At 35.5% G+C, this 27,868-nt stretch overlaps 2 protein-coding genes across 2 annotated transcripts; one reads left to right on the plus strand and one right to left on the minus strand.

Annotated features, from left to right (window-relative positions):
* Positions 1 to 9,282: 9,282 nt before the first annotated feature.
* LOC123540772 (cytochrome P450 3A24-like) lies at positions 9,283 to 26,217 on the minus strand. Its single transcript, XM_053526387.1, has 14 exons — positions 26,118 to 26,217; positions 24,793 to 24,889; positions 23,992 to 24,044; positions 20,691 to 20,787; positions 19,886 to 20,002; positions 19,012 to 19,103; positions 18,154 to 18,305; positions 15,571 to 15,698; positions 15,132 to 15,237; positions 14,549 to 14,706; positions 13,360 to 13,446; positions 12,831 to 12,970; positions 11,435 to 11,597; positions 9,283 to 10,696 (listed from the first exon to the last, which is right to left on the minus strand). Exons 1-14 carry the CDS (start codon positions 26,189 to 26,191, stop codon positions 10,613 to 10,615), a joined length of 1,548 nt encoding a protein of 515 aa, XP_053382362.1. The 5' UTR covers positions 26,192 to 26,217; the 3' UTR covers positions 9,283 to 10,612.
* Positions 26,218 to 26,223: 6 nt separating this feature from the next.
* LOC128549264 (S-antigen protein-like) lies at positions 26,224 to 27,061 on the plus strand. The gene is made up of 3 exons (XM_053525808.1): positions 26,224 to 26,260; positions 26,375 to 26,562; positions 26,606 to 27,061. The coding sequence occupies exons 1-3, from the start codon at positions 26,224 to 26,226 to the stop codon at positions 27,059 to 27,061; spliced, it is 681 nt and encodes a 226-aa protein (XP_053381783.1).
* Positions 27,062 to 27,868: the final 807 nt, after the last annotated feature.

The following is a 27,868-nucleotide window of genomic DNA, read 5'->3' on the forward strand; positions in this document are numbered from 1 at the left end:
AGTTGTTTAGATGTGGCTGTAAACAGGCTAGTTTGGCCAGATTATGATAGAAGATGACAATTTCAGTGCAATTTAGCGGAGAAAAAGAAGAAAAACTAAAAATATTTCAAAATCACTGTTTTGGGTGTATTTTTTTCAAAAAATGCATATTTATTGACTAAATATTGGTATGTTTTAGGTGTCAGGGGTGAGTTTGGGTATATTTTACAGTAACAGTGTGTGATTTGAGTGCAGTTTATGGTAAAACTTGATAAAATATGGCAAAATTAAGCTCAAGCAAGGAAAAGTGGTCAAAAATGATGTCGCGACAGCTTTTTTCCAGAAAATTTGGTGCACTTGCATATGTTACTGAAAAAGCCATAAAACCTTGAAAATTGATTGTATCAAACTGAAACTGGTATTTTTTCATGCATTTAGGTTACTGGTACAATTTAAGTGAAAATAACACATTTTGAGTATGAAAAATGTTTCTTTAAGGACGGATTACACCAAACCGGAAGTGACTACTCAGTGTTACATGTGAAGTAGTCCAAAATGTAGTTCCATGCTATGGATGAAATCTGGTATAATGAGTGACATGAGGAGGTGACAGTTAAATTTTTGGCTTATGTTTATTGCTTATAGTATTGAGAATAGATCTAGACCATTTTCATTGTAAATTTCTTGGAATAAGTTTTATTCTTTGCGAAAAATGTCTACCTACGCATAACTGCTAAACGGCTGTATTCATGGGGGCATTTTTAAAGGGTGATGTTTCTCAGAACAGATTATTTTTCTTATATTCAACATAACATGTCAATAATTTTCTATTTTTGATAAGGAGACATGTTATACTAAATGACCATATATGGTTTTCATATCATTGAAATGCTCTAAAGTGCTGAAAATGAGGTCTGAATGTTTTGTTATTAATATGAAATAAATAAGGAATTGAATTGGTAGAATGTAACCTGGAGTCCAGAGCTCAAATATTTTTTCATAGATTAAAAGCTGACATGCTGTACTAAAGCCCAGGTAATTTCAATTCGTAATTAAGTGCTGAAAACTGGCTCCCCAATAGCAAAAAAAAAACAACAAAAAAACCAAAAAAACAAGAGGGCCATGATGGCCCTATATCGCTCACCTGTTATCATTGCACTTGAGGACAAGAAGGTCTTCAGAAAAAATATCTAAGTCCAAAGGACAGGAACAACTAAGGGAAGAAATTTAACCAAAAAGAAAAAAAATTCTTACAAGGTACAGATATGTCAAAATACACTTAAAAATTGGAGGTACCATCTATGTTGTACCACAGAAAAGTGGTCTCGGTTTTTCCCTACGGCTAATAATAAAAAAGTTACTAAAAATAAGCTATTTATAGTAACGTAAAAGGGAAGTAATTAAAAAAAAAAATTATTGTAAGTGAACAAAAGAAGGATCTGCCAAATAAATCTTTTGACATAAATGAAATTTCAGATCGGTATCTTCATTAGTTACGGAGATATACCCATTTTAATTTGAAATAAAGGGAGGTAATTTGACATAAAATCAGTCCATAGTTATCTACCCTGACTGGCTCAGTCCAACTAATGACAATAATGAAATTTCAAATAAGTCCTATAAGTACTTACTGATATAAATCCATTTTGATTACAATCAGGGGAGGTAATAAGATATAAAATAACTCTGAAACCTACAACTGGATCTGGTTTGTCATGGAATCCAAGATTTATTGTTGTTGAAGATATTTTGGAAGACTGTATCTAATAAAATCATAAATGAAGTATCTATATGACTGCAAAAGCCAAAATAGCCAATTTTGGACCTATAAGGGGCCATAACTCTGGAACCCATGATGGAATCTGGCCATTTCAAGAAAGTAACCAAGATCTTGTGGTAATACAAGTTGTGTGCAAGTTTGGTTAATATCAAATCATAAATGAAGCTGCTATTGTGCAGACAAGGTCAAAATAGCTAATTTTGGCCCTTTCAGGGGCCATAACTCTGGAACCCATTAAGGGATCTGGCCGGTTTAAAAAAGGAACCGAGATCTTATGGTGACACAAGTTTTGTGCAAGTTTGATTAAATTCAAATCATAAATGAAGCTGCTATTGTGCAGACAAGGTCAAAATAGCTAATTTTGGCCCTTTCAGGGGCCATAACTCTAGAACCCATATTGGAATCTGGCCAGTTCAAGAAAGGAACCGAGATCTTATGGTGATACAAGTTGTGTGCCAGTTTGGTAAAAATCAAGTTATAAATAAAGCTGCTATTGTGCAGACAAGGTCAAAATAGCTAATTTTGGCCCTTTCAGGGGCCATAACTCTGGAACCCATTAAGGGATCTGGCTAGTTCAAGAAAGGAACCGAGATCTTATGGTGACACAAGTTTTGTGCAAGTTTGATTAAATTCAAATCATAAATGAAGCTGCTATTGTGCAGACAAGGTCAAAATAGCTAATTTTGGCCCTTTCAGGGGCCATAACTCTGGAACCCATATTGGAATCTGGCCAGTTCAAGAAAGGAACCGAGATCTTATGGTGATACAAGTTGTGTGCCAGTTTGGTAAAAATCAAATTATAAATAAAGCTGCTATTGTGCAGACAAGGTCAAAATAGCTAATTTTGGCCCTTTCAGGGGCCATAACTCTGGAACCCATAACGGGATCTGGCCAGTTCAAGAAAGGAACCGAGATCTTATGGTGATACAAGTTGTGTGCAAGTTTGGTTAAAATAAAATCATAAATGAAACCACTATGGTGCAGACAAGAAATTGTTGACGGACGGACTGACGACGGACGAAGGGTGATCACAAAAGCTCACCTTGTCACTATGTGACAGGTGAGCTAAAAACAAGAAGTCCACGCGCATATATTTAGACGGGGTGACCCCTGCGCATGACCCCTGACTATCTACGAATCAAAATGCGGCTTTCCTTTTCAAGTTTAGCATTTCTACTTTCATTTTATTTACTTCCGGAAATAGCTGAAGGTCGAGTGACGTCATTTTCTGTGTTGTCAAAAACATACATATGCCTGGCGAGATTGCATAAATATGTGCTGGCCGTCCTAAGGATATGACTGCACTAGCCAAAAATAGCAAATTCTGGCCCTTTAAGGGACCATAACTCTGGAACCCTTGATGGGATCTGGTCAGTTTTTGAAAGGAATCGAGATATTATGCAAATACAATTTGTGTGCAAATTTGATTAAAGTTGCTTGCAAAATGTTGTTTCTATCGTGTTCACAAGCAAAAACAAGAGGACCATGATGGTCCTGAATCGCTCACCTGTCCCCACATGACCCAGTTTTAAACCGAGTATGATGTCGTTTTTTTCTATTATTTGATATTGTGACCTAGTTTTTGAGCTCATGTGACCCAGTGTTGAATCTGATCTAGATATCATCAAGATAAAAATTCTAACCAATTTTCATGAAGATCCACTGAAAAATATGGCTTCTAGAGAGGTCACAAGATTTTTTATTATTTGACCTACTGACCTAGTTACTGAAGGCACTTGACCCAGTTTCGAACAAAACCTAGATATCATCAAGGTGAACATTCTGACCAATTTTCATGAAGATCCATTCAAAAGTATGGCCTCTAGAGAGGTCACAAGGTTTTTCTATTTTTAGACCTACTGACCTAGTTTTTGACCGCAGTTGACCCAGTTTCAAACCTGACCTAGATATCATCAAGATGAACATTCAGACCAATTTCCATATAGTTCCCATGAAAAATATGGCCTCTAGAGAGGTCACAAGGCTTTTTAGTTATTTGACCTACTGACCTAGTTATTAAAAACACGTGACCAAGTTTCGAACAAGACCTAGATATCATCAAGGTGAACATTCTTACCTATGTTCATGAAGATCCGTTGAAAAGTATGGCCTCTAGAGAGGTCACAAGGTTTTTCTATTTTTAGACCTACTGACCTAGTTTTTGACCGCAGTTGAACAAGTTTCGAACTTGACCTAGATATCATCAAGATAAAAATTCTGACCAATTTTCATACAGATCCCATGAAAAATATGGCCTCTAGAAAGGTCACAAGGTTTTTTTGTTATTTGACCTACTGACCTAGTTATTGAAGGCACGTGACCCAGTTTCGAAACTGACCTAGATATCATCAAGGTGAACATTCTGACCAATTTTCATGAAACATTAGCATAGCTTTCTTCTAACTTGAGCTCCACTTTAAAATGTAAAATATACACCAAAATATTACGATATAAATTACAAAACATTGCCAGTATAAGTATAGTTTACATGCGTAATCGGTTGAAAGATTTTGTTAATGTTTAGATATCACGGGTTCAATTACACAAATAAACAAACAAATTCATGCAGTACTGTCGTAACGCATGTCAGGTACGGGTATTGCGTTCATCTCTCAATATTATACACGTCAGTACATGTGTGCGTGGTAAAATGAACTCGAAGTTTGCATTAGTTAAAGGACCCTTACTCTGCATAGTTTTCAACTATTTTATATATTTATACACTGATAATAACAAATCTTGCTATAATAGAGAGCTAGCTTCACGACGTGCTTAAGGAACTCATTCTCAAAGAGTATTGTGCAATCCGAGAAATTGCATTTGACAGTCTGATAAAAGCAAAAGTGATATCGATATTTAATGACCAGCAGGAAGTTGGCAGTTAGCAGTTGCAGCAGTTAACTGCTAGAACTGCCAGCAGTTACAGCAGTTAACTGCTAAAACTGCCAGCAGTTACAGCAGTTAAACATTGCGAATGTATGAAATGTCAATAATTACAAAGCTGAAAAATATCAAAGCTTTTAATAAGAATGTAACATCCATACAATGTATACAGTTTGAAGTAGCATAAACCTACGGATCACCGGAAGTTTGCACTGGAGTAGTACTTGCAGTTTTGCTGCTTTTAGGTTTTAATAGCAGATAACAATATTCTTTATTCTATTACTGTTGCAACAATAAACATTAAATTAACAGAATCCATGTTACTACTGTATTCCCAATTTCGAGGGCGAATTTTGGTAATAATATCTAGCATAAGCATATTTTAACATAAAAATTATATAAACAATACACAGAGTATAGGGCCTACACCTGCGAAAGAATTTCACGAGTCTTGTCCGAGTGAATTATCCACGCAGCGTGTAACTGACTAGTATTGTTTGGATAATTAAAACATGGTTCTGCTGTTTATTATTTCGATCGATTGTAATGTGTTTTTTCTTATGTAAAAATGTAGATGGAAGAATGGGGAAGCACTAGCTCACGTCTCATTTAAGGCACCAAATATTGTAGGTGGACACGTCACCGTGCAACGTGTAATTGTGCTAACAACGCTGAAAAAACGTAGGAGTGCGTAAAAATGAGTTCTATCCTGCGTATCTAGTAATCCATACACTGTGCGTAAATTAGCTTTTAAGTGTAACAAGCCTTTCATATATGAAATAGAAGATTAAGTGTATATATAGCAGCATTCTTTATCCGTACCTGTTAAATGTTATTTTCGTATTAGAATCAAACTATCATGTATTGCTTCACCAACGAATGTCTGTATGCCAGATACCTAATTACAAAATGTGCACATATTTAGTGCTCTGTTACTATACAGCAATAAAAAGCCTTTTTTTTCAGAAACATGTTGGTTCATGTTGAAAAATGTTACAGTTTCAAATTGTTGCGCCATCAACCATTTCTGTCAATTCAGCATACAACACCAACGTCATGTCTCTGGTACTGAATTAATAGAATTATTGTGTTTAATACCTTTATACAGAATAAGACTTCTAGACATCAATATGTTTAAATTGTAGTTACATTAATGTAACTGTTATATTACATTGTTATAGTACGTAACTTATATCTTGTCGGAACAATATTGTCTGTTTTACCCTAGTATCGCGTGCGCGGAACTAATGTGTCAAGGTTCCAATTTCAGTGGTTTCAGTTCCAATGTGGTTTTCTCTTTTGCCCGGCATTAAAAGATAGTCCCGACTGGAGATCACATGGAGTTAATTTTGGCTAGTGATTGATTAAAAACTTGAAACGGGGTTAATGTCAAGGTGTTTGCCTTTCGATCCTGGGGTTGTAGGTTCAAGCTCTTCTAGGGTCGCGACAACACCTTAATCTTACTTTTTTTCCCAGGAAGTGGACAAAAAAAGTGTGAATCTTTATCACAGTTAGGGTGAAATAAATAGATAAAACGGGAGACCATGTGCTGAAACGCAGTAGAAGATCATTACTACTACAAAATCTAACGTAAATTATACTTTGGTGATAAAAAGCGCATCTGTCACCATTCTATTTACCTAAACTCATTTTATTATTATTTTGTGTGTGTGGGGGGAGGGGGAAGGTAATATATGAATCTACTAGGCTAATGCTATTTAGTGAGAGATACGCAGAGATAACGATAAAGCTTTCTATATTGAAAACCTGTCCTTGGAAGGGAAAACATGGTGTCTTCAGTCAAAACTAGACAACGATTATCCCTGAAACACTAGAAATAAGCAAGTCAAAATAGGAGAGCGTCCACCAAACACCATAGTCCACCCTTGCTCGGAAACCAGACCTTAACCAGGATGGCCACCACCCGGGCGTGTCGGGCGTCCACCCTCTCTACAACGCCCACCCGGTGGCACCCCAGTTTCTTCTACTGTTGCGGGACTGGACCCCGACACTGAAACTCGCCATTTTATGTTCTGCCCAGACTTTGAAGCGCGCCCACGAAAAAAACCAGACCTTAACCGAGGTGGCCGGTATGCCGGGTCCGCATGCACGGACCCCCTCTACAACGCCCATCCGGTGGCACCCCAGTACGGCCAGGCAATCAACTGCTGGGGTCGAAATGGCGTTTTCGAGCGTTCCCGGCCAAACACCATAGTCCACCCTTGCTCGGAAACCAGACCTTAACCAGGATGGCCACCATCCGGGCGTGTCGGGCGCCCACCCTCTCTACAACGCCCACCCGGTGGCACCCCAGTTTCTACTACTGTTGCGGTTCTGGACCCCGACACCGAAACTCGCCATTTTACGTTCTGCCCAGACTTTGAAGCACCACCACTCATTTGCTTTCTTGTCATACATTATGTTCGTTATTTTTACCTCTCCTTTGTTCAGTTATAATGATAAATTACTACTTGAATATAAATGCATGTAAAATGCATATACGCCTTATATATAGATTTAGTGCCGGGACACTTGCGAAACTAATATCAAAATCTTTTCAGTTTCCACTTTACTATTTGGAATTTCCTACTTTCGTTTTAGTGAAAGATAATTATAAGGGAAGTCAATTCCGAGGAATTCTTTCTGATTAATTTCCCTTTTATGGACAATAACTTACAACCGGTAATACAGGTAGCTGTAAACTGCTACAGCTGCCATCAGTTGTAGCAGTTAACTGCTGTAACTGCCAGCAGTTGTAGCAGTTAACTGCTGTAACTGCTGCAACTGTTAACTGCTAACTGCTCACTTCACACCGATTATTTAATGTTATACTGAATACCAATGGAATAAAAGTATATGAAATTATAAATAGTTTATACAATGTTAGTAATAAGTTCTTTAATTTGTTCTAAATAGGTCTCTTGTTATATTAACTAATGACGATCAGATTCCTTCACAAAATTTATGATCATTTTATGGCTGTGTCTGACGTAAATGAAAATACTTTTAATATTACGTATTTGGGAAACCTTCATAGTTTTAAATGAATTTTTAAACATTTTGAAATTTTCAGTATGGGCACAACCATAAAATGATCATAAATTGTGAAGAAAGCTGAATCTACGATCAAAATATTTTTGTAGTCTTTAACTAAACATTCATATGCGACCTAAATATGCCCATTTTCTAAAAGAATATGTAATTTCATCAATATTCAGTGACATGTGGTGAAAAATATATAAATAAATCTGTTTCAAAATAGCTAAATTCAGTATTGAAGATTCTGGTAGCAAATATTGTAATTTTGTTCAATTATCATCAATTTGAAAATTTTCCAATTGTTTAGGCCAAATGACGGTTAAGTGAACCGTGTCCTTTTGCCGACAGGTTAGCCGATAGGATTCGCGTCGATTTAGGGTCAAAGTGGTTTAGGGTCAAAGTGGCACAATTTGGATCATATGGCGACTTTCCCAGCTTTTGATGGTTAAGAAAAACCTCGGGTGCCCCTCCGTTCACTGTTTCAGTTATGGAGAGGCACCTTGGCAGAACCGCAGACCTTCCGTAAGCCAGCTGTAAGGCTTCCTAACAAAAAAGTATACCTCCAAAGCAACGTTTCAAATATACATCGTTTAAGAACGAGTGATTCGAAGTCAGCGACATTAATCAATCTGTCACGGAAACCCTTTAGACAAATAATTCCGAAAATATGACTAACCTTTACTGAACAAAATTCTAGATGTAGCCCATTCATCATCGGTACACCCTTATAAAGAATATCAACAGATCGAAAAATACACAATACATATCTAATAGCTGTTTCCTTTTTAATATTGATAATACATGTACAATTTACTATAATATATGATCTAATAAGAATGATAAAATACACTCTTTTAGATGTTATAAAAATGAACAATCCGTTTTATTGAACCGAAATGATTCATCAAAATGCAAACAACATGTATAACCATACCATCAAAAGTACCTAATACAAATCATATTAACAGAAAAACATTCGATGACATGAAAATAATATCTAACAAATTACAATTTATTTGACAATATTTAAACAAGAATGGTGTCTGCATGGTATGACACATGTCCCCTGAAAATACATGACTCAAAGTTCCATTTGAATTTGTTGGAAAATGTAGGAGGAGTTGAGCACAATGTATATGACTGGTGTAGCTGAAATATGGTTATGTCTAAAAAAGGGGACATAACTAAAACAAATATATATGAAAGTCCCGACAACATCAACATGTTCACTTAATGTTGACAGTGTATACCATATTTCATTTGGATTCAACAGAAACTGTAGGAATTAATACAAAAGATACGATGTAATTTAAGTAAGTCCAAAAAGGGGTATAAAAGTCCCGATAATATACAGTTGTTCTATGGATTAGTCCAAAATCGGGCCATAACTCAAGAAGTAATGCTCGAACATAAAGTTCTGAAATTATGTACATGTGCACTTCATGTTGACTATGTTCAGTAAGTCTTCTTTGAATTTGATATAAACTGTAGGAGGAGTTGAGAATACAAAACAAGAGCTCCGGGCCAAGCGGGACAATATACAAGAATTACAGAGCGGACACGAAACAAACTCATATGACATTTGACCCCCAAGGGTGACCTTGACCTTGAAGCAAGCCATCCAAAACATGCGCTCTGCACGTCGTCTCGATGTGGTGAACATTTGTGTCAAGTTTCTTTGAAATCCTTCAAGGGGTCCAAGAGTTCAGAGCGGACACGAAATTGCTAACGGACGGACGGACGGACAGACAGACGGACACCGTGGGTATAACGTAATACGTCCCTTCGGGCGTATAAAAAGTGTGTCGGACGGACTGAAGGACGGTCCAAACACTATGAATGTCTCACGAGGGAAGAGGGTGTGAATAGAAAGCTTGTATTCCTTATATACAGCTTTACGCAGAGGATCATTTTAAGTAATCAAAGTCCTACGTCTAGATTTTATTCTAAACAATCAAACTTCAAATCGATCATTACCAGGTTTTTCGTCATTGTTCAGTGTTAAACATATTCATCCTCATTAATTTGCGAAATTCAATCAAAGATAGAAACAGTGATCAATGTGGAGTTTGAACAAACGACAGAACAATTATAAAGTTCTCAAGTCCAGAGTTCTTACCAATGGGCTAAGGAAGCAATACATCTATAAACAGCCTTGGTACGGTTATATATTATCGCTACCCAAGTGGAAGTTTTCAATGAAGGATATAAAACCTTAAAAGAAGTGTACAGATTTCCAAAATATGTTTTCATTAACTTTCATATTCTTCCGTGACAGCAAAGAAAGAAGTGCATCGGCAATAACTCTGGCTTTAAGCACATTTAGATAATCTCCCTTTTACACTTTGAAACAATTAAAGGAAATCTTAAGAACCTTTACCTAATGATAGATGGCAGCTAAGGTACTTTGAAAACGCAACACCTATCTCTTTTAAAAGAAAGTTTTAAAAACGTATATGAGAAAGAAATGCATTTTCTCATAACTATGCTCATCCAAAAACTTCTACACAAACGACATAAACTTCATTCAAAAAGGTGCTTCCATCAGATTCGGTAAGTAAGCTTTAAACACTTAAATGAATTTCCTTCTTTACTACTGGATGTCTCTGGAAAGTTCTGTGGTAAACCCAACCTGTATTTTTGTCTTTTTTTTAGTTGAACTTAGGCCGTTTATCAGGGAGATTTTCTAATATTTTTTTCCGATAAAAACGATAAATTGACAAAAATTGTGAATTCATGTAGCGGAATATAACTTATTTTTCGAAAGAAGATTTATCCAAATCTCAATGACACAATGAGAGTCGTCATTTCATCGTGGCAGAATTTAATAATCAAAACGCCGACAATAATGTGTTTACATGTTTGAGTTACTGAACTGTGATACTTAACGGATGTGAAGTTGCTACACCATATATGTAAAATGGAACTGCTTTAACTCTTTGATCTCTTCTCCAATCGCACAAATACCGGTTTTGCTGGTTTACCAAAACCAACATCGGACACAGGCATCGGAACCTATAAATAATGTAAGTAAAATATACACGAGTCAAGCTAAAAGGGAAATCTTTAAACTCTACGTTTTCATGTAAAACAAAAAACGATTTCATATTTTAAAATGTGTAGATGATAAAGGGATGAAACTAGTAAGGAACTTAAATCTTCTGACTAATGAATCATCACATGCACATGAAAAGGAATTATTTCTCTTCAGTTCTAATTAATCAATCTTACAAGTGGTGATCACAGTGTTATTTATTTACTTAGGTTGAAAATAAACATATATTACTAAAATCTAAAATGGATAAATTGCGCCTTGGTCAAAATATGAGAGCAACATAAACATAAGTGCTAAAGAAACGTACAACGGTAACTATTCCCTGTGAAAATTTCGTCAAGATCAAATCACGAATTGTAAGGTTTTTATCAAGCCAAACCCCAAAATATCCAGTTACAAATTTCACAAAATATAATTTCCTTTGTATTTCCGCCGTGCCGAAAAAAATAGATTCGGCCCCAAAAGAGAATGAGCGGAAATAAAGCAGTGATTGCATACGGGAGGCACAAACACGGATAGCCGTCAACATCGTAAATGCATCTATGAGACGGAGATATATCGAACAATCATATGGCGACAAAAACACTTGACATTATGTTATGTTGGGATCTGAGTTGACATAATTCGTGAAATAATTTGAAAATGACAGCTATCTTTGGAGAAATATACACCAAAATACAATATGTAGTAACGCATACTTGTAACTTATCTGTCTTGTGCATTCTGAACTTCTGCAGTAAAACTACAACAGTGGCCTTGACCTCCAGCAGGGCAAGTCTTTTCCCAATACAATTCCTTGGACCCTGACCAAACGGTATGTAAGCATACTGATTTATGTTGGCTTGATTTTCAGGGGCAAATCTGTTAGAAAAATGAAAAAGGTTTCCTTTTTCCAAACTAACTGTTCTCATCTAAAAGGTAACAATAACAGAAGGGAGCTACGACTCCCTTTCATCGCGATAAAGATCAAACTTGAATAGATACCAAGATATGATTTTCCATAGACTATTTGAAATTAAAATCGGGAACTGTATTTTATGGGCCCTTCATTTTGGACTAAGAACTAAGTGTTAATTTTCGTATATACCACTTGAGGCTCGGATTTGCCAAAAATATCCATGAGGTTTATACCCGTACAAACGTTCAAGAAATTACATTCAGTCCTTAATCATATACGTTTAAATGCCTTTATTTGGCCCATTGTAAATATAATCAAAGTGAAGAGAAGAAATCTTAGATCCATTAACATAGATTACGTCATGACGTTTTAAAAGCGAGTAACAAAATCGAGATCCAGTTTAGCTTCATCATCTGTTGGATCGAGAAAGAGGGATCAGAGTGTGGTATTTAATTTCTATTGCGTTTGGGTAAAAAAATGAAAACTACTGGCCCGATGCAGGCTAGTATAGCCATGCTGCAGCTGTATAATTACATAATGAATTTACGGCTAACAAGAAGCTTTATTAGCATAGATCATTCAGCGGCATGGCAAACAGATAAATATGGAGATACCCGTGGCAGATTTTGTAAACAATCGCAAAATTCTTTTTTAAAAGTATTTTTTCGTCGTGTTAAATTTAATATAAAAGAAAAGTAAACTAAATACAGAACTGTTAATATTACAAGATAAAGCTTCATTACCAAACACTTAGATATGTAGGCATGGGGCATAATTGAAACCTAAAAATGCAAAAGATGTTTGATGTCTTCAATAACATAAGCATGGGTAGTCAACGAATATGTTATGAAAAACACATTAACCTTTCTTTAAAGTATATAAACACTGAATATCTTACTTAGACTCCTACTGCTCCCTATGTGCTCATGCAAATGTCTTACTAGATCGAGAACTTATGTTGTTTTATAAGACTAAATGCATGAAGCAAATTTTATAAACTGACACTTTATATATACTAAGTATATGATCGTCTTGTTGGTGTAATTTGACAGTCCTTGCTAAATATCAGCTTACAGATAAAAAACAGCATTTCACTATAACAAACAGAAGAAGCAATAGCTTTAATAGAAAACTCCAGGTTCTGGAAATTCATAGGTGATAGAGTGGTTTAAACACGGGTTTTATCGGATACCTACCTTTCTGGGTCATATTTGTACGGGTTTTCCCAATATTCCGGCATGTAATGAAGTGCCAGTACTGAAAACGTGCAATCCATCCCTTTCAGTATTTGTAAACCGTTTATTTTAACATCTTCTATAGCCAAACGGTTGATCCTAAAATATAACGCGCTACAACTGTATCAACACACAATTAAAGACATACATATCGCAGAGCAACCGCCACTACTGACCGAGTTACCGGGCCACTTACACCCGGTTTTCCGAAATACATTAATTGTCAAAGATAGACGACAATGTTAGCAAGGTTAGCAAGACGTCTGAACATACATAATTACAGCTCCACTTCATGCGGTAAATGATACATGGTTGAAAATGTGAAACAAGACTGTGACCCGAAGCCGGAGTCTCAGAATTCTCTTACTATGCTTGCTTTGCCAACCGAGCAACTTGGTTGCTTACACAAAACATCCTCTGCTTTATAAAAGGGAAGCATATTCATACCATTTGAATAAAAAAGGGAATGTCTTAAAACAGAAAAAACCCTTTGTCCTGGCGGATGCATTCTCAAAGTCTCGCTTACAACCATGTCAAGGTACCTCAGCTTGAATACATTGTCATACGTCGTCTCTGACTAATAAAATAACAACGTGATTGGCTTTAATGTAATTCAAAATTAATTGTATTTGTTATTTAACAAATAATCAAGGCCTTCGCGTTGTTTATCGTCTAATTTACCACGGTTCAGAGTTCAGATGCGTAGGAATTGAACTACGAGGGCGTTAGCCCGAGTGGTTAAATACTGAAGCATCTGAACGATGAACCGTGGTAAATTAGACGATATATCACAAGAAAGCCTTGATTGTTTTCATTCTGACATGGATGTTGATATATTTCAATAAATATTATGCTGGAATTCATTTACGCGAGGAGTAATGTATCGGACGTCAGGCGGCTACATGACGTCAAAATTGACGTCATAATGCTCTCTTACCGGTCCGCGCCTCAACCGTTGTTTATCGCAGGATATATTGCGTTTGATTTTCTTCTTTGTTTAACTGGAAATCAATTCGAGCCATGTTAGAATTATTGTTTGATAACAAAATGAAATAAAGGCAATTCAGACAGTTCTTAGTCTAATCGATTTTTATTGCCTTAGAATACATAATAATACATTTGAATGCAAAAAGTTAAACATGCACTAAGGCCCTTCTCAGAGTAAAGGTTAGATCTACACCTCTAATACATGTTTTACAGATAAGTTTGACTGTATACATAATGAAATACAAAAGCAAATGGTTACTGAAATATTAGATTTTTAACAAATCCAGTTTGCAGACTTCAGTCAGATTTAAGAAGTATTGACGGATAAAAGCACAAATGTAAATTGTAAAGTTACAAGAACATATTAGCTCTGTATAACAAATAGAACCACTTTATTTAAGAAACAGTGATTTGTCATTGAATAAATCATTGTTTTGGGTTCAGATGCGAAGCAATTATATCATGAGGGCGCAGCCGCGGTGATGTAATAATACATATCTGAACGACAAACAATGATTTTATTCAAGAGTGGACTACTACTTGAGATACAAAAATGTACAAAATTTCGATTCTAACACGACATCAAGGATTATTATCTATATCTTTGGCTACATCCACCAAACCTTTTGCCTGTTTTCTGTAGTTTTCTAATAAAATCGGGTCTTGTTAGAAAACATAGATCTGTAACTTACTTCGCCAATTTCTCCGTCTATCTCCTTAATGAGTTTTTCTTGACAATCTGTGTTAGTAACAAGATCGTAAACGATCCAAGATAAAGTGGTCGCTGTTGTATCGAACCCAGCTAACATAAATACAATAGAGTTGACTAGAACTTCTTCATCAGTCAAACCTAAAATCAAATAATAGATTGTGAGAAGCTGCTATATTTACGTCCTTATAAATCACCAAAGTCCTCACATTGTGCTCATGAAATAAACAGCAACTAGATATCAAATTCAGCTCAGGATATGTTACAAACAGATACTGATAATTGACCTTAGATATCATGTTAAACTAAAAATACAAATCAAAATTACAATAAAGCATGCTGCCGACAAGAGAGGTTACAAAAACAAATCTTTTATCTGCTGTGATCGTCTACTTGGCATTTTGAAACCGAGTATAATATTTGAGCAAGATTTTAGACAATTTTATGAAGGTCTGATTACTGCTCAGAACATTGTTAAAATGCGTTAATGACGGTCTGTTTAATAATTCAAATTTTAATAATTTTGTCATTTAACGATCCATTAAAGTACAAACCAATATACCTACCTCTCTGCTTCATTCCTTCAAAAGTAGTTTCTTCAGTGTCAATCTCATGTTGACCTAATTGTCCCTTATGTGTATTTATCAAAAGCTGAAGCAGATCTCTATGTTTCTGAAAATAATATGGTTACAAGAATAGCTTAGATACATAATGGGCTGGCCAAGTAATATGGCAACTGGTCAGCAAATATTTAATTTGTCAGGCAAATATGCTGCAAGTGTAACTTTTCAAAATAGATACCTTTAGCTACCATTGTTATAAATAAATTGTTTGTCATTGAAAATCGGGATTCGACAGGGATGATATTTTATTTATATATACACATGATATTCGTCTTCATTTTATAGAATTATTTTTGAGTGTGTTATCATCTACGCTCAAGATGAATTATCTTATATCATTTTAAAATCGAACAGAATAAATGTAATTCATATATATTCTTACTGACTGATCCTGTTTTCTGTCGGTGAAAGCCTGTTTTATTGTTGACATGTAGAAATCAAATACCTCATCTGAAACAATGTTTGATTCTAGAAGCTTGCCAAATATGCTAGACAGATCGGGAAAGAATACTGAAATAATAGATTTAAAAAATCATACACTGTAGAATGCTGTAGAAAAAAATCATACTTTATTGAAAACAACTGGTTAAATGTTAAAGAAAACAGTGTAGAAAACATGGCAAGGGACAAAATTAGTAGTCGAGGCAGACAGGAGCTCAATAACATAACAAGAAACTACTACTGAAAAACTGCATGCTCCCTAATACCGTTTACTTTGAATGGAAGTGGTAACTGATACGTTATATCTGCGTAAGTGTTTGTTCATTTTTGTATAACCTTTATGATATAAATAAGACAGGAAACTCTCTTTGACCTTTGACGTTAGTGAGTGACCTTGATCTTTCTGCTAGGAGTCTAGGTATTGTGCATGACAAGTCGTTTCATTCCCTTAAAATGACAGGATCTGCTGACTGCTGACCTTTGAACTAAAAGACCCGAGTGTTCACATGACATACAGTTTCATTATGGGGAATGTTTGTGTCAACAAAATACTAAATTTGCTTGATGGATAACACAGTTATGCACGGACAGGAAAAAACCTACTGAACATTGAACTCTTACAGTCACCTTAACCTTTGAGTTAGAATATTTCTAAGAGTTACCGTATCGCTTTTACCTTTTGGATAGAAATAACTATGCCTGTAATATTTTCACAAAAATGATTAGGATTGTAATACGAGTATTTCGTCAACTATCCCATACGTTATCCCTATATATCACAAATAAATATCTGCACTTTCGGTCAGCTAGCTCTTCTTTTATCTTTGTTCTAAAGTCATTTAGTGATATATCACTGACCACTGTGCTTTTGAAAACCTGTCTGTATAACATTTGCAATGGAAGAATTGCCATTGACCAAGACAAAATGATCATGTTTGGTATGTTATCTGTGTAACATATGAAAATAAGTTTCGTAAGTAGAAGCGATAATTTCACAACGAGAAATTGATAAATATAAAGAATGGACACTTCTACAAAAGTAGTGACACTGAAGACTTCACTATGGCATGTCAAACGTTGCTAAGTTATATATGTATGTTATTATTATTGTATTTTTGTTATTGTTATTCAATGTCGTGTCATTCATATTCTAAAATTTGCTATTGTTATTGTATATATCGTTATTCTTATGGTATGTTCGACATTCTTATGGTAAAAGTCATTATTGTTATTCTATGTTTCGTTATTGCTATTGTATCTTTGATATTGTTATTCAATGTCGTGTCATTCATATTCTAAGTGTTACCATTGTTTTTATTATTATTGTATTTTTGTTATTGTTATTCAATGTCGTGTCATTCATATTCTAAAATTTGCTATTGTTATTGTATATGTCGTTATTTTTATTGTATGTTCGACATTCTTATTGTAGAAGACGTTATTGTTGTTCTATAATCATTATTGTTTTTGTAAGCTTGATATTCTTATTGTACGTGCGATTTCCCGCGATATAAATAGCACAGCGACGCTATACAAATACAATCACATAACATAGAATAGAATGACACGTTTTGTAAATAGAATCGTCAGATATTGTACAACAATGATGACTTTTACCATAAGAATATCGAACATACAATAAGAATAACGACATATATACAATAACAATGGTAAGACTTAGAATATGAATGACACGACATTGAATAACAATATCAAAGATACAATAACAATAACGAAATATAGAATAACAATAATGACTTTTGGAATATGAATGATAAGACACTGAATAACAATAACAAACATACAATAATAATAACATACATATATAATTTAGCAACGTTTGACATGCCATAAATGTGGACTGATTATTTGTTAAGTAATTTTAGTAAGAAATAAGAAATTAATGGGTCTAGGCCTGACAACCTGTTTGAAGTTGATTTGAACCCTACAACGTCTTATGGTGATTTGTAAACGGAAAATATAATTGAAAAAAAAGAAAAGAAAACGTTGACATTAATTGATTAAAAATGAACATATATCTTTGATAATATATTTACAGTTTGGCCCATCCTACCAAGAACGTGAAGTATAATTTTCTTTTATGTACTTAATAAAAATAAACATTTTTAACTGGCCTTAATGCTAATTTAACATTCGTTGTATATTTGAAAAAAAGATGACAAAAACCTTAAAGTTTGTAATACATTACAGATGAACGTTTTTTGTCGCTGTGGTCTTAACTCTTTTAGAAAATGGACGTGGCGTAAAGATTATTTCGAATTATACAGGGGTATGTTTAATAAAATCTGTAAAGAAGATCCTTTGGAAGCAAAGAATGCAGCCAAGCATTTTAATAGCAGACTTGGTTTAACTCAGTCTGTTCATGAGATGTAATGAAATATGCAACACCTCTCATGCCCGCTAGCACCGACTTAAGCGGAACTCTATTACACATTAATTGAATGGACTCCATGATCCCAAAGGATCAGAAACTATAACAACGCAGGTGTAATGTAAGGTATACTTTGTATAATGAATAATGGATTCCTTAAGCCTCTGAATTCAAGAAATTCCCTGGCGTATTTGATAACGGGATTATTAGGATCTTTCTGTGCGTCGACATCAAGTCCGAAACCAGTACTGCATATTACATCCAATGTATAACCGGACAAATTTCTGAAACAGATGAATGCAATACATTGTTAAGACTGTTAAGGAGTATACTGTTATATTTTTATGAACTATATGTTCCAATTTCTGCAAGTTCAAATAATAAAAAACATGTAAAATTATAACACACATTAAAAGAGGGTATTGAACTTTTGTACCCCAAACATCGGCGAATAAACGAATTTCAAATCACAAATTTATGAAAATATGTACAACTGATGAACGTACAATATACAGTAAAGTTCCGCTAATAAAACCACTTCTAATATTTCAAAATCATGCAAAAATTGGAAATTTTAAAGAACCAAAGTGTAAAATATAGAGCAAAAACTGTCCGCTGATAAGACCGATTCACTATTGAGACCACCATTTTGCCTGGTCTTATTAGCGGAACTTTACTCTATATAAAAAATCCACTTATTTGACATTAAGACTAAAGAAAATTGTATAAACACTGGTTATTTCGTTAATTCAGCGTTTTGTATTCGTGTATTCTTTTCTTTACAGGCAACATGTGAGGTTTATTCATTAACGAAGTAGGCCTAAATGGTAGACATGAAATAATGCCCAGAGTGGCACTTGTCGTCTTCCTCTGCCATGAAAAGCTGGAAAGTCGGCATATTTCCTACACTTGTGTGACGTTAAACACGTCCCCAACAAAATAAATAAATAAATAAATAACATAATAGTGATAAATTATAGACCTACTTACTGTACAATATCAAAACCTTCAGGATGCTGGTCAGTCTTTTGAGACAACAACTCAAGCAGTGTCTTCATGCATTTATGTATGTAGGGTTCCATCTGGTCAATATTAATGCATACATAAAATACATTAAGCTACTGGATTTAGAAATTATTGTAAAAAAGTATCTCAGCCGCTGAATGCCTTGAGAATGAAACCATATAATTATTATATTTCATGTTTTTTCTTCTTCTCAAAAATATTAAAAGATATTTCAAAGCAAGCTAATGACAGAGTATATTTTCTAATAGCATGACAAATTGCTCATGTATTTTTTCTCAGGTCTTTTGTAGCAACTATATCGGTCGTAACAGAATACTACCAGCTTCATCCATTAAAGATCTACCTTGTAAAATCCTTCCAGCAATCAAAGATATATTAAGAAATAGTTTTATTTGTGGCGGAAAAGAAGTACAATTCAAGCGTCAGGTAGGACATCTATCTTATACTAGTTATCTATCAATAATGCATCTAATAAAAGTTTTTTTGTGCAGTTGATGTTATTAAACAGCAAATAATGTACAACATTTTTAATATTGATATTAAATTTCATAGCTTTGGCATGACGCGACCATTATGACTTTTAAGCTGAGAAAACATCTTCGTAGTTTACAGAAAAATCTTGATTAACGTTACAGTGTTTGACATCACATATTGCATTATATTATTGCTTGTAGAATTTGGAAATTTAATTCTAAAGTATCAAATTTCTATTAAACTCGACTTGCATGAACAAATGACACAAGCGAACGAGCGTACTGGCAACGCCTTTCAAGAGTATAAGAACATGAAGTTTTTTTCACGTCATGTTTAACATTTCAAAGAAATGGAGCATAAAAACCTCTCTTATCTTCCCAGTAGTGAATGCTGGACTAAGAGTTGTTCGCAAGAATCTCCAATGTTCTCCACTAGCTGAAGTGACAGCAGATTTCCATTTCTTTGTCCTTTGAATGATGTTCTGAAATGTAAAATAGACGTTTTTATTGTGGCGGCAAACATTCAAATGAACATGACTATATATTTGTCTTTTATCTTCCCAGCAGTGAAAAGAGTTCGCAAGAGTTTCCACCGCTTACAAAGAGAATTGATTTCCATATATTTGTTTATGAATAACATTGAAATTTTAATTGCTTTATTTTGCCGTTTCTTCGGTCGCATTGTCGCTCAGCAATTTTATTCTATACTTGTTTAGATGGACATATACCATGGGTTTTCGTCGTAGCACTAAGCAAGACTCAGAAAAGTATCTTTGGAAACATTTAATTTGTACAAAGCCAGATGAATGGCTTCTTGCACGAAACGGAATTTCAATCTCTTGGAAGAAGCGAAATCACCAAGGGTAGTGCCAAGTTATGGGTATTTTTGTGGGTTTTTTTTGTGTTTCTGTTCTCATAAATATTGTAAGCTTAGCTAAAATTATCAGTATGATTATAAAAAGATTTCGAAAACACGTTGGTCCTTAATTTCAGTGTGTTTACATCGAACACTACAGCAAGCGTTCTACCAATGCAGCAACATCTTTATAGAACGCCATCGTTCAGAAAAGTTTGAACTCCGAAATAAGATCATGTTTTTATATTTAAAGTTTAGATGAACACATGATTTAAACTAGTCTAAAAGAATACTGGTGTTCAAATATTACTTACCACACGATCAGTGAATTTAGAAAAATCTTTCACCATTATCTGTTTTATAATATCTGTGTCACTTATAACGAGTGTTGGGACATTGCCAAGGTACAACCTGGAGACGTTCAATACAGACTTTATTTCTTTTAAATGGAATATATACATATTTATCCGTATACTTATGACTTTCTAATATAAAACCTCGCAACTATGCATCTTTATATAAGAGGATTTTTAATTCCCGGATGCCGGAATAAACAAAGACATGCGAAAATTAAGACGACCAATATTGACTAAAAAATCGGGATGGCAGCGAATATTCGTTCATGACACGAATATTCGAATACTGTATCAGTATTTCAAAATGGTCGTTTATCTAATTTGCCAAAATCCGGTTTCATTTATAAATACGCGCTGAAATGTCGCTGTCGGACGTGTCATTTTGTATATTAGCATGCCGAAATTGTACATCGCTATGGTGATGACATCGTCCCAGTATCAGAGATAATTACTCGTTTGATATTTCAGTATACTTTGTAGACGCTATTTTTTTTAGAGACATATTAGTCAATCTAATTTCCACTCACTTTGGGTACAATTATACGTTTTAACTCGGCTTTTCGAAGAAAAATAGAGCTATTGCACTCTCCCCAGCGTCGACGTCGGCGTTGGTTACGGTTTTTGATAAAGTCAAATAGTTCTGTTACTATCAAAGCTATTGACTTGAAACTTAATATAGTTATTTATTATCAGGGTCTACACCAGGAGAAACAATCCCCATAACTCTGATTTGAATTTTGATGTAGTTATACCCCTTTTTGACTTAGAATTTTTTGGTTAAAGTTTTTGATAAAGTCAAATATCTCTGTTACTATCAAAGCTTTTGTCTTGAAACTTAAAATAGTTATTTACTACCACGGTCTACACCAGGAGAAACAATTCCCATAACTCTGATTTGAATTTTGACTGAGTTATGCCCCTTTTTGGTTAAACTTTTTGATAACATCAACTATCTTTGTAACTATCAAGTTATTGACTTGAAAGTTAAAATAGAAACAAATCCCATAACTCTGATTTGAGTTTTGACAGAATAATTCCCCCCTTTTAACTTAGATTTTTTTTTACTGTTTTATAAATTTTTACTGGCAAAGTTCTAATTCAGAGTCAAGCATTGAGAACCGTTGAGCCCGCTGTCTTATGGACAGATCTTGTTATACTTTAATATCTATACACTGTAATCGGGATCTGGGTATCTATGCCTTCATACAGTATGTTAGAATATTTGTGTTAAAATTAGAAATGAACCATCTCTTATAACTCAAATTTATGAGTGGGAACACATGTATTTTATATATGTTTAATGTACTACCTATATGTATTGTGTTGATGAGATGTAAATAAACTAAATAAATAACCGTACCCTGTAGTAAGATCCGCTAATTGCTAATGTTTAGAAAATTTTACTGGTCCCAAATTGATGTTAATTCGTTACAAATCGCCTTGTTTTCGGTAGGTGCGAACCGCGTGTAATTAAAAAAATCACCAGAAAGCACTTGAACTGATGACTCGGATCCCAATTAAAGTTGATGAAAGATGTATTTGACTAAAGAAAAATGCCGAAAAGAGTTAAAAACAAGTCGAATGTGATGAATATTGATATTTAGGTAAAACGGAACACCCACTTGATAATAAATGCATTTCGTATGGTAAAATTAGTAGAATTTACTCAATATTCAAACAAAGAGTAAAGTTAAGCAAATGTTGTTCATTCTATAACGTGAAACTTCTTTCAAAATGCAAGTCCTTTAAAAGTATTTCACACGATCATCCGATATGAAGTCAGGTACGTGTAATATGTGTGGAGAGAACATTACTTACGTGAGGGCTACATCCATGTAAAAACCTATATAAATTATATGTAAATGAAGGCAGATAAAAAATATTTTCATCCAAAAAGATGAACAAGCGATGAGAACTATTAGTCAGTCTTAATTCGTCCATGTCTCAGTTACTTCCGATGTAAACGAAAGAAGAATTAATGCAGATCGCTGCATAGGGTATGATGAATTCTTAAGATTTTGATTTGATTTGTTGATCATTTGATGACCGAATATTCAAATATTCGTCCAGAAGGTTGACCGAATATTCGAATACCAAAATTATTGCTATTCGTTGCCATCCCTTCTCATAATCCTCGCAAAGATTGTTTAATCTCGCATGTATATGTTTTAGGACAAGGCGACAATGCGATAATTATTGCATTGCTGCTTGATCGTTAGTCGAAAATCTAAGTGGCACGCACAGGATTCCGTAAATATCTGTTGCTATAGCATAAACGCTGTTCATGCTTGGATCAGTCTAAAGTGTGGTATTCTATATGTGGCATTAATCGAATTGATGCATGTTTCAGAGAAATATGACTTTCTGACTTTTGTTAACAGTCGTTTTGTACTGCACAGGTTATGCTATAATTATTATTATTCTATATCTATTTCATCTATCTAGTCGTGAACGTTTATTTGCAACACGTGACCGTACAATATATTACAGTATCGGACGCACGTGCGTACAAAAAAACCTGTATTTTCTGTATTTGGACGGTTCAACAGTCCCATGTTAAACATATGATAAAGACCGAAACGCGTGAAAATGTTCAAAATGTAAACCGGGTGAAGTAGGTGCTCAATGTACAGAGTTTGATTATGCGTCTTGAAATGAGGAAGGCAGAACTACAATATTCAGTGAATCATTTTTAATTTAAACTTAAATAAAATAGATATAGAATGAAACGTTTTTTAACATTGAACTGTACAATACGAGATATATTTGGATTCGTACCCATCTGGCTCGCCTAGCGGCTCGTCCAATATGGTTTTCTCAGATGGGTACTCGTCCAAATATATCTTCGTATTGTACAGAGCAATGTTAAATAACCTAATAGTAAACATATTATTCAAGTACTCTTTGTGCAGGCTTGTACATTGATAAATGCAAGAAAAATTGTCAATCACAAGGAGAAAAGACTCCTTAAAATGTTTAAAAACGTCATTTACTGCAATTACACATGATTTCAATTTCCATAAATATGAAATGAATAAGTTTAAAAGATAAGTATGACTCATATGTACGCACCATTATATCTGATAAGCACCTATATATCTAGTATGCACCAATATGTCTAGTACGCACCAATATATTTTAGTTAGAACCAATATATCCAGTGCACACCTATATATATTCAGTAGGCACCAATATATCTAGTACGCTGAAACAGACAAACATGTCGAGACAGTATCATTATTATCAAATAGGGTCTCACCCAAAAATCTTTCCATTTTCTTTCACCATTTTATCATCAATGTACCCGAAACCCTGTAAATGGTAATCATTAATATGTAAAACGGTTCACTAAATACATAGATTGATGTCAGGGCGTCAAAACGTCTTAAATTTCTATCATTTACAAACATAATGTCTCTACCATATACGTATTGTTACCATTCATTATGTTTATACTATGGCCATTTGTATCTAAAGGATATGCATTATGGTCCATATTAGAGATGTCTTCACTAATTTTTTAATATACTGAACAACTTCTCTGTTTAAAAATCATTGTATGATTTGAAGAGTAACGACTCATTTTCAACAAGATATAAATCTTGGTTGACGTGAAAATATACAAATAACTGAAGCATGTAGATTTTAGATTTATTTTATCATTTACCTCGCTAAAAATGCTAAATATTTTATTTACAGTCGTGTTATGCTTTATCAAGTTATTTAACGTAATGCTTATGAACGACTGAGCTCTTGTTTTCAACATTGGTTTAATATGTTCTCTCGGTTTTTTCTTCAATGTTTTCTGATGTAGTTTAACTACAAAGTATTGACTAAATCTGCTTATAGCGTCGATGGGTGTGCGCGTTATACCTGCTCTAAACCATTAAGACGTATATTTTACTATGAAGATACGCGCATAATCCGTGCTTGTGCTTGTTCTATTGCCCCTTTTGGTTACCATTTAGTATTTATGGTAAAAAACACAAACGTAATTATACTACATAGAAGAATGTACTTGTAAGTTTCACTATATAAGAATGTATTTAGTACTATTTACCTTTTTTGAAACCTCAAACATGTCTCCAATGAAGAAAACTGTTGGCTTTGTGTGTATACCAAGGCGCTTAAAGTAGCTTTGTTTGTACCATGTGTAGCTGAAATTACCCAAATATCGCAGTAAGCATTTATGTACTGTACCGATATCGGCTAACTGATACATGACCGTCAATTAGCTGGTCCCGGACATGAAATAATAACTAATATCTCTCAAAAAATATCGGACATCAAAGATTAACCCGGTATCTCTCTAAAACAATAATAAACATAAAAAGCTAACACCGGCACACTCAGAAGCAATACTGGACAGCAAAAGCTAACATCGACACTCAAGGAAACAATATTGGACATCAAAGCTTGTCCCAACACTCTAGGAAACAATACTGGACATCAAAGGCTTGCCCCAACACTCTAGGAAACAATATAGGACACCAAAGGCTAACATCAACACTCAAGAAACAATATTGGACATCAAAGGCGTACCCCTACACTCTAGGAAAAAATATAGGACATCAAAGGCTTACCCCAAGACTCTAGGAAAAAATATAGGACATCAAAGGCTTACCCCAACACTTTAGGAAACAATACAGGAAACCAAAGGCTAACATAAGCATTCAAGGAAACAGCATTGGACATCAAAGGCTTACCCCAACACCCTAGGAAATAATATAGGACATCAAAGGCTTACCGCAACACTCTAAGAAACAATATTGGGCACCAAAGGCTAACTTCAGCACTCAAGACATCAAAAGCCTACCCAGACACTGTATGAAACGATATAGGACACCAAAGGCTAACCACAATATCTCTCTTAAACTATATCGGAAATAAAAAGCTCACAACGGAACTCTAGGGAGCAATATTGGACATCAATGGCTAACCGATAACTCTCTGAAACAATATTAGTTATCCAAAGGCTTACCTCTACATTCTAGGAAACAATATTGAACATCTCAAAAGCTAACCGATTTCTCTCGGGAATAGTATGGAAGTGTTAAAATCATTATCTTGCTAAACCAGTGCCGAGTAGATATTTAGAGCCATATCTGTCCGATATCAGTATGTGTCTTCGAAAATTATTCATCGATCAACTGTACGAAGACGCTTGGCGAAACGTTTACTTAAGATATTCACTCATGTGATACATTTCTTAAAAAGTAGTAGTTTATCTTTTTTTATTTAATGACACGATTCTTGCGGGTATTGGTGTCCAAGACGGCTTAGAAATATCTATTGTACCTACTGTGGTTTTCAACATTTCCTTAACCTTTTAAAGTAAAACGGCTATTTTTCCTATAGTTATCATAATACGAAAATATATCTTACAGACAAACTGTCAACACAAACATGATGATGCCAACAAGCCAAGTCGGCATGTTTAACATTCCCAGAATCTCCATTGCAACGAACTGAGCTGTAAATAAACAATGACATGACAGAAATAAACAAGGACATACATGTAGTTTTAAGTAAATAACCTTGACATGAGAGTAATTTACAAAGATTGATATGAAATTAATTGACATGAGTTAAAAGAAATTCATAATGCCTAGACAGGTGTTAATACCTTTCTTTGATTACAGGAGGGCCTGGAAAATACCTTTCTGTGATTACAGGAGGGCCTGGAAAATACCTCTCTGTGATTACAGGAGGGCCCGGACCATACCTTTCTGTGATTACAGGAGGGCCCGGACCATACCTTTCTGTGATTACAAGAGGGCCTGGAAAATACCTTTCTGTGATTACAGGAGGGCCCGGACCATACCTTTCTGTGATTACAGGAGGGCCCGGACCATACCTTTCTTTGATTACAGGAGGCCCGGAAAATACCTTTCTGTGATTACAGGAGGGCCCGGACATACCCTTCTGTGATTACAGGAGGGCCCGGACCATACCTTTTTGTGACTACAGGAGGGCCCGGACCATACCTTTCTGTGATTACAGGAGTGCCCGGACAATACCTTTCTGTGATTACGGGAGGGCCCGGACAATACCTTTCTGTGATTACAGGAGGGCCCGTACCATACATTTCTGTGATTACAAGAGGGTCCGGACCATACCTTTCTGTGATTACAGGAGGGCCCGGACCATACCTTTCTGTGATTACAGGAGGGCCAGGACCATACCTTTCTGTGATTACAGGAGGGCCCGGACAATACCTTTCTGTGATTACAGTAGGGCCCGTACACTACATTTCTGTGATTACAGGAGGGTCCGGACCATACCTTACTGTGATTACAGGAGGGCCCGGACCATGCCTTTCTGTGTGATTACAGGAGGGCCAGGACCATGCCTTTCTGTGATTACAGGAGGGCCCGGACCATACCTTTCTGTGATTACAGGAGGACCCGGACCATATCTTTCTATGATTACAGGAGGGCCCGGACCATATCTTTCCGTGATTACAGGAGGGCCCGGACCATGCCTTTCTGTGATTACAGGAGGGCCCGGGTCATAACTTTTTGTGGTTACAGGAGGGCTCGGACCATACCTTTCTGTGATTACAGGAGGGCCCGGACCATACCTTTCTGTGTGATTACAGGAGGGCCCGGACCATACCTTTCTGTGATTACAGGAGGGCTCGGACAATACCTTCCTGTGATTACAGGAGGGCCCGGACCATACCTTTCTGTGATTACAGGAGGGCCCGTACCATACCTTTCAGTGTGATTACAGGAGGGTCAGGACCATACCTTTCTGTGATTAAAGGAGGGCCCGGATCATACCTTTCTGTGTGATTACAGGAGGGCCCGGACCATGCCTTTCTGTGTGATTACAGGAGGGCCCGGACCATACCTTTCTGTGATTACAGGAGGGCCCGGACCATACCTTTCTGTGATTACAGGAGGGTCCCTACCATACCTTTTTGTGTGATTACAGGAGGGCCTGGACTATATTTTTCTGTGATTTTACAGGAGGGCCCGGACCATGCCTTTCTGTGTGATTACAGGAGGGCCCGGACCATGCCTTTCTGTGTGATTACAGGAGGGCCCGGACCATACCTTTCCGTGATTACAGGAGGGCCCGGACCATACCTTTCTGTGATTACAGGAGGGTCCCTACCATACCTTTTTGTG

This window comes from Mercenaria mercenaria, chromosome 16 (genome assembly GCF_021730395.1).
Source record: "Mercenaria mercenaria strain notata chromosome 16, MADL_Memer_1, whole genome shotgun sequence".
Taxonomy (NCBI): domain Eukaryota; kingdom Metazoa; phylum Mollusca; class Bivalvia; order Venerida; family Veneridae; genus Mercenaria; species Mercenaria mercenaria.

What these genes read in the sequence shown, in the direction of transcription:
- LOC123540772 (XM_053526387.1), bottom strand. Translation starts at nt 26,191, where the DNA reads ATGGAGATTCTGGGAATGTTAAACATGCCGACTTGGCTTGTTGGCATC. An exon ending in GAAGGTTTTGATATTGTACA is followed by an intron (nt 18,306 to 19,011) that starts GTAAGTAGGTCT and finishes CATCTGTTTCAG; the next exon opens with AAATTTGTCCGGTTATACAT. An exon ending in TGAAGGAATGAAGCAGAGAG is followed by an intron (nt 14,707 to 15,131) that starts GTAGGTATATTG and finishes ATTTGATTTTAG; the next exon opens with GTTTGACTGATGAAGAAGTT.
- LOC128549264 (XM_053525808.1), top strand. Translation starts at nt 26,224, where the DNA reads ATGACAGAAATAAACAAGGACATACATGTAGTTTTAA. An exon ending in GGACATACATGTAGTTTTAA is followed by an intron (nt 26,261 to 26,374) that starts GTAAATAACCTT and finishes CTTTGATTACAG; the next exon opens with GAGGGCCTGGAAAATACCTT. An exon ending in GGCCCGGACCATACCTTTCT is followed by an intron (nt 26,563 to 26,605) that starts GTGATTACAGGA and finishes CTTTGATTACAG; the next exon opens with GAGGCCCGGAAAATACCTTT.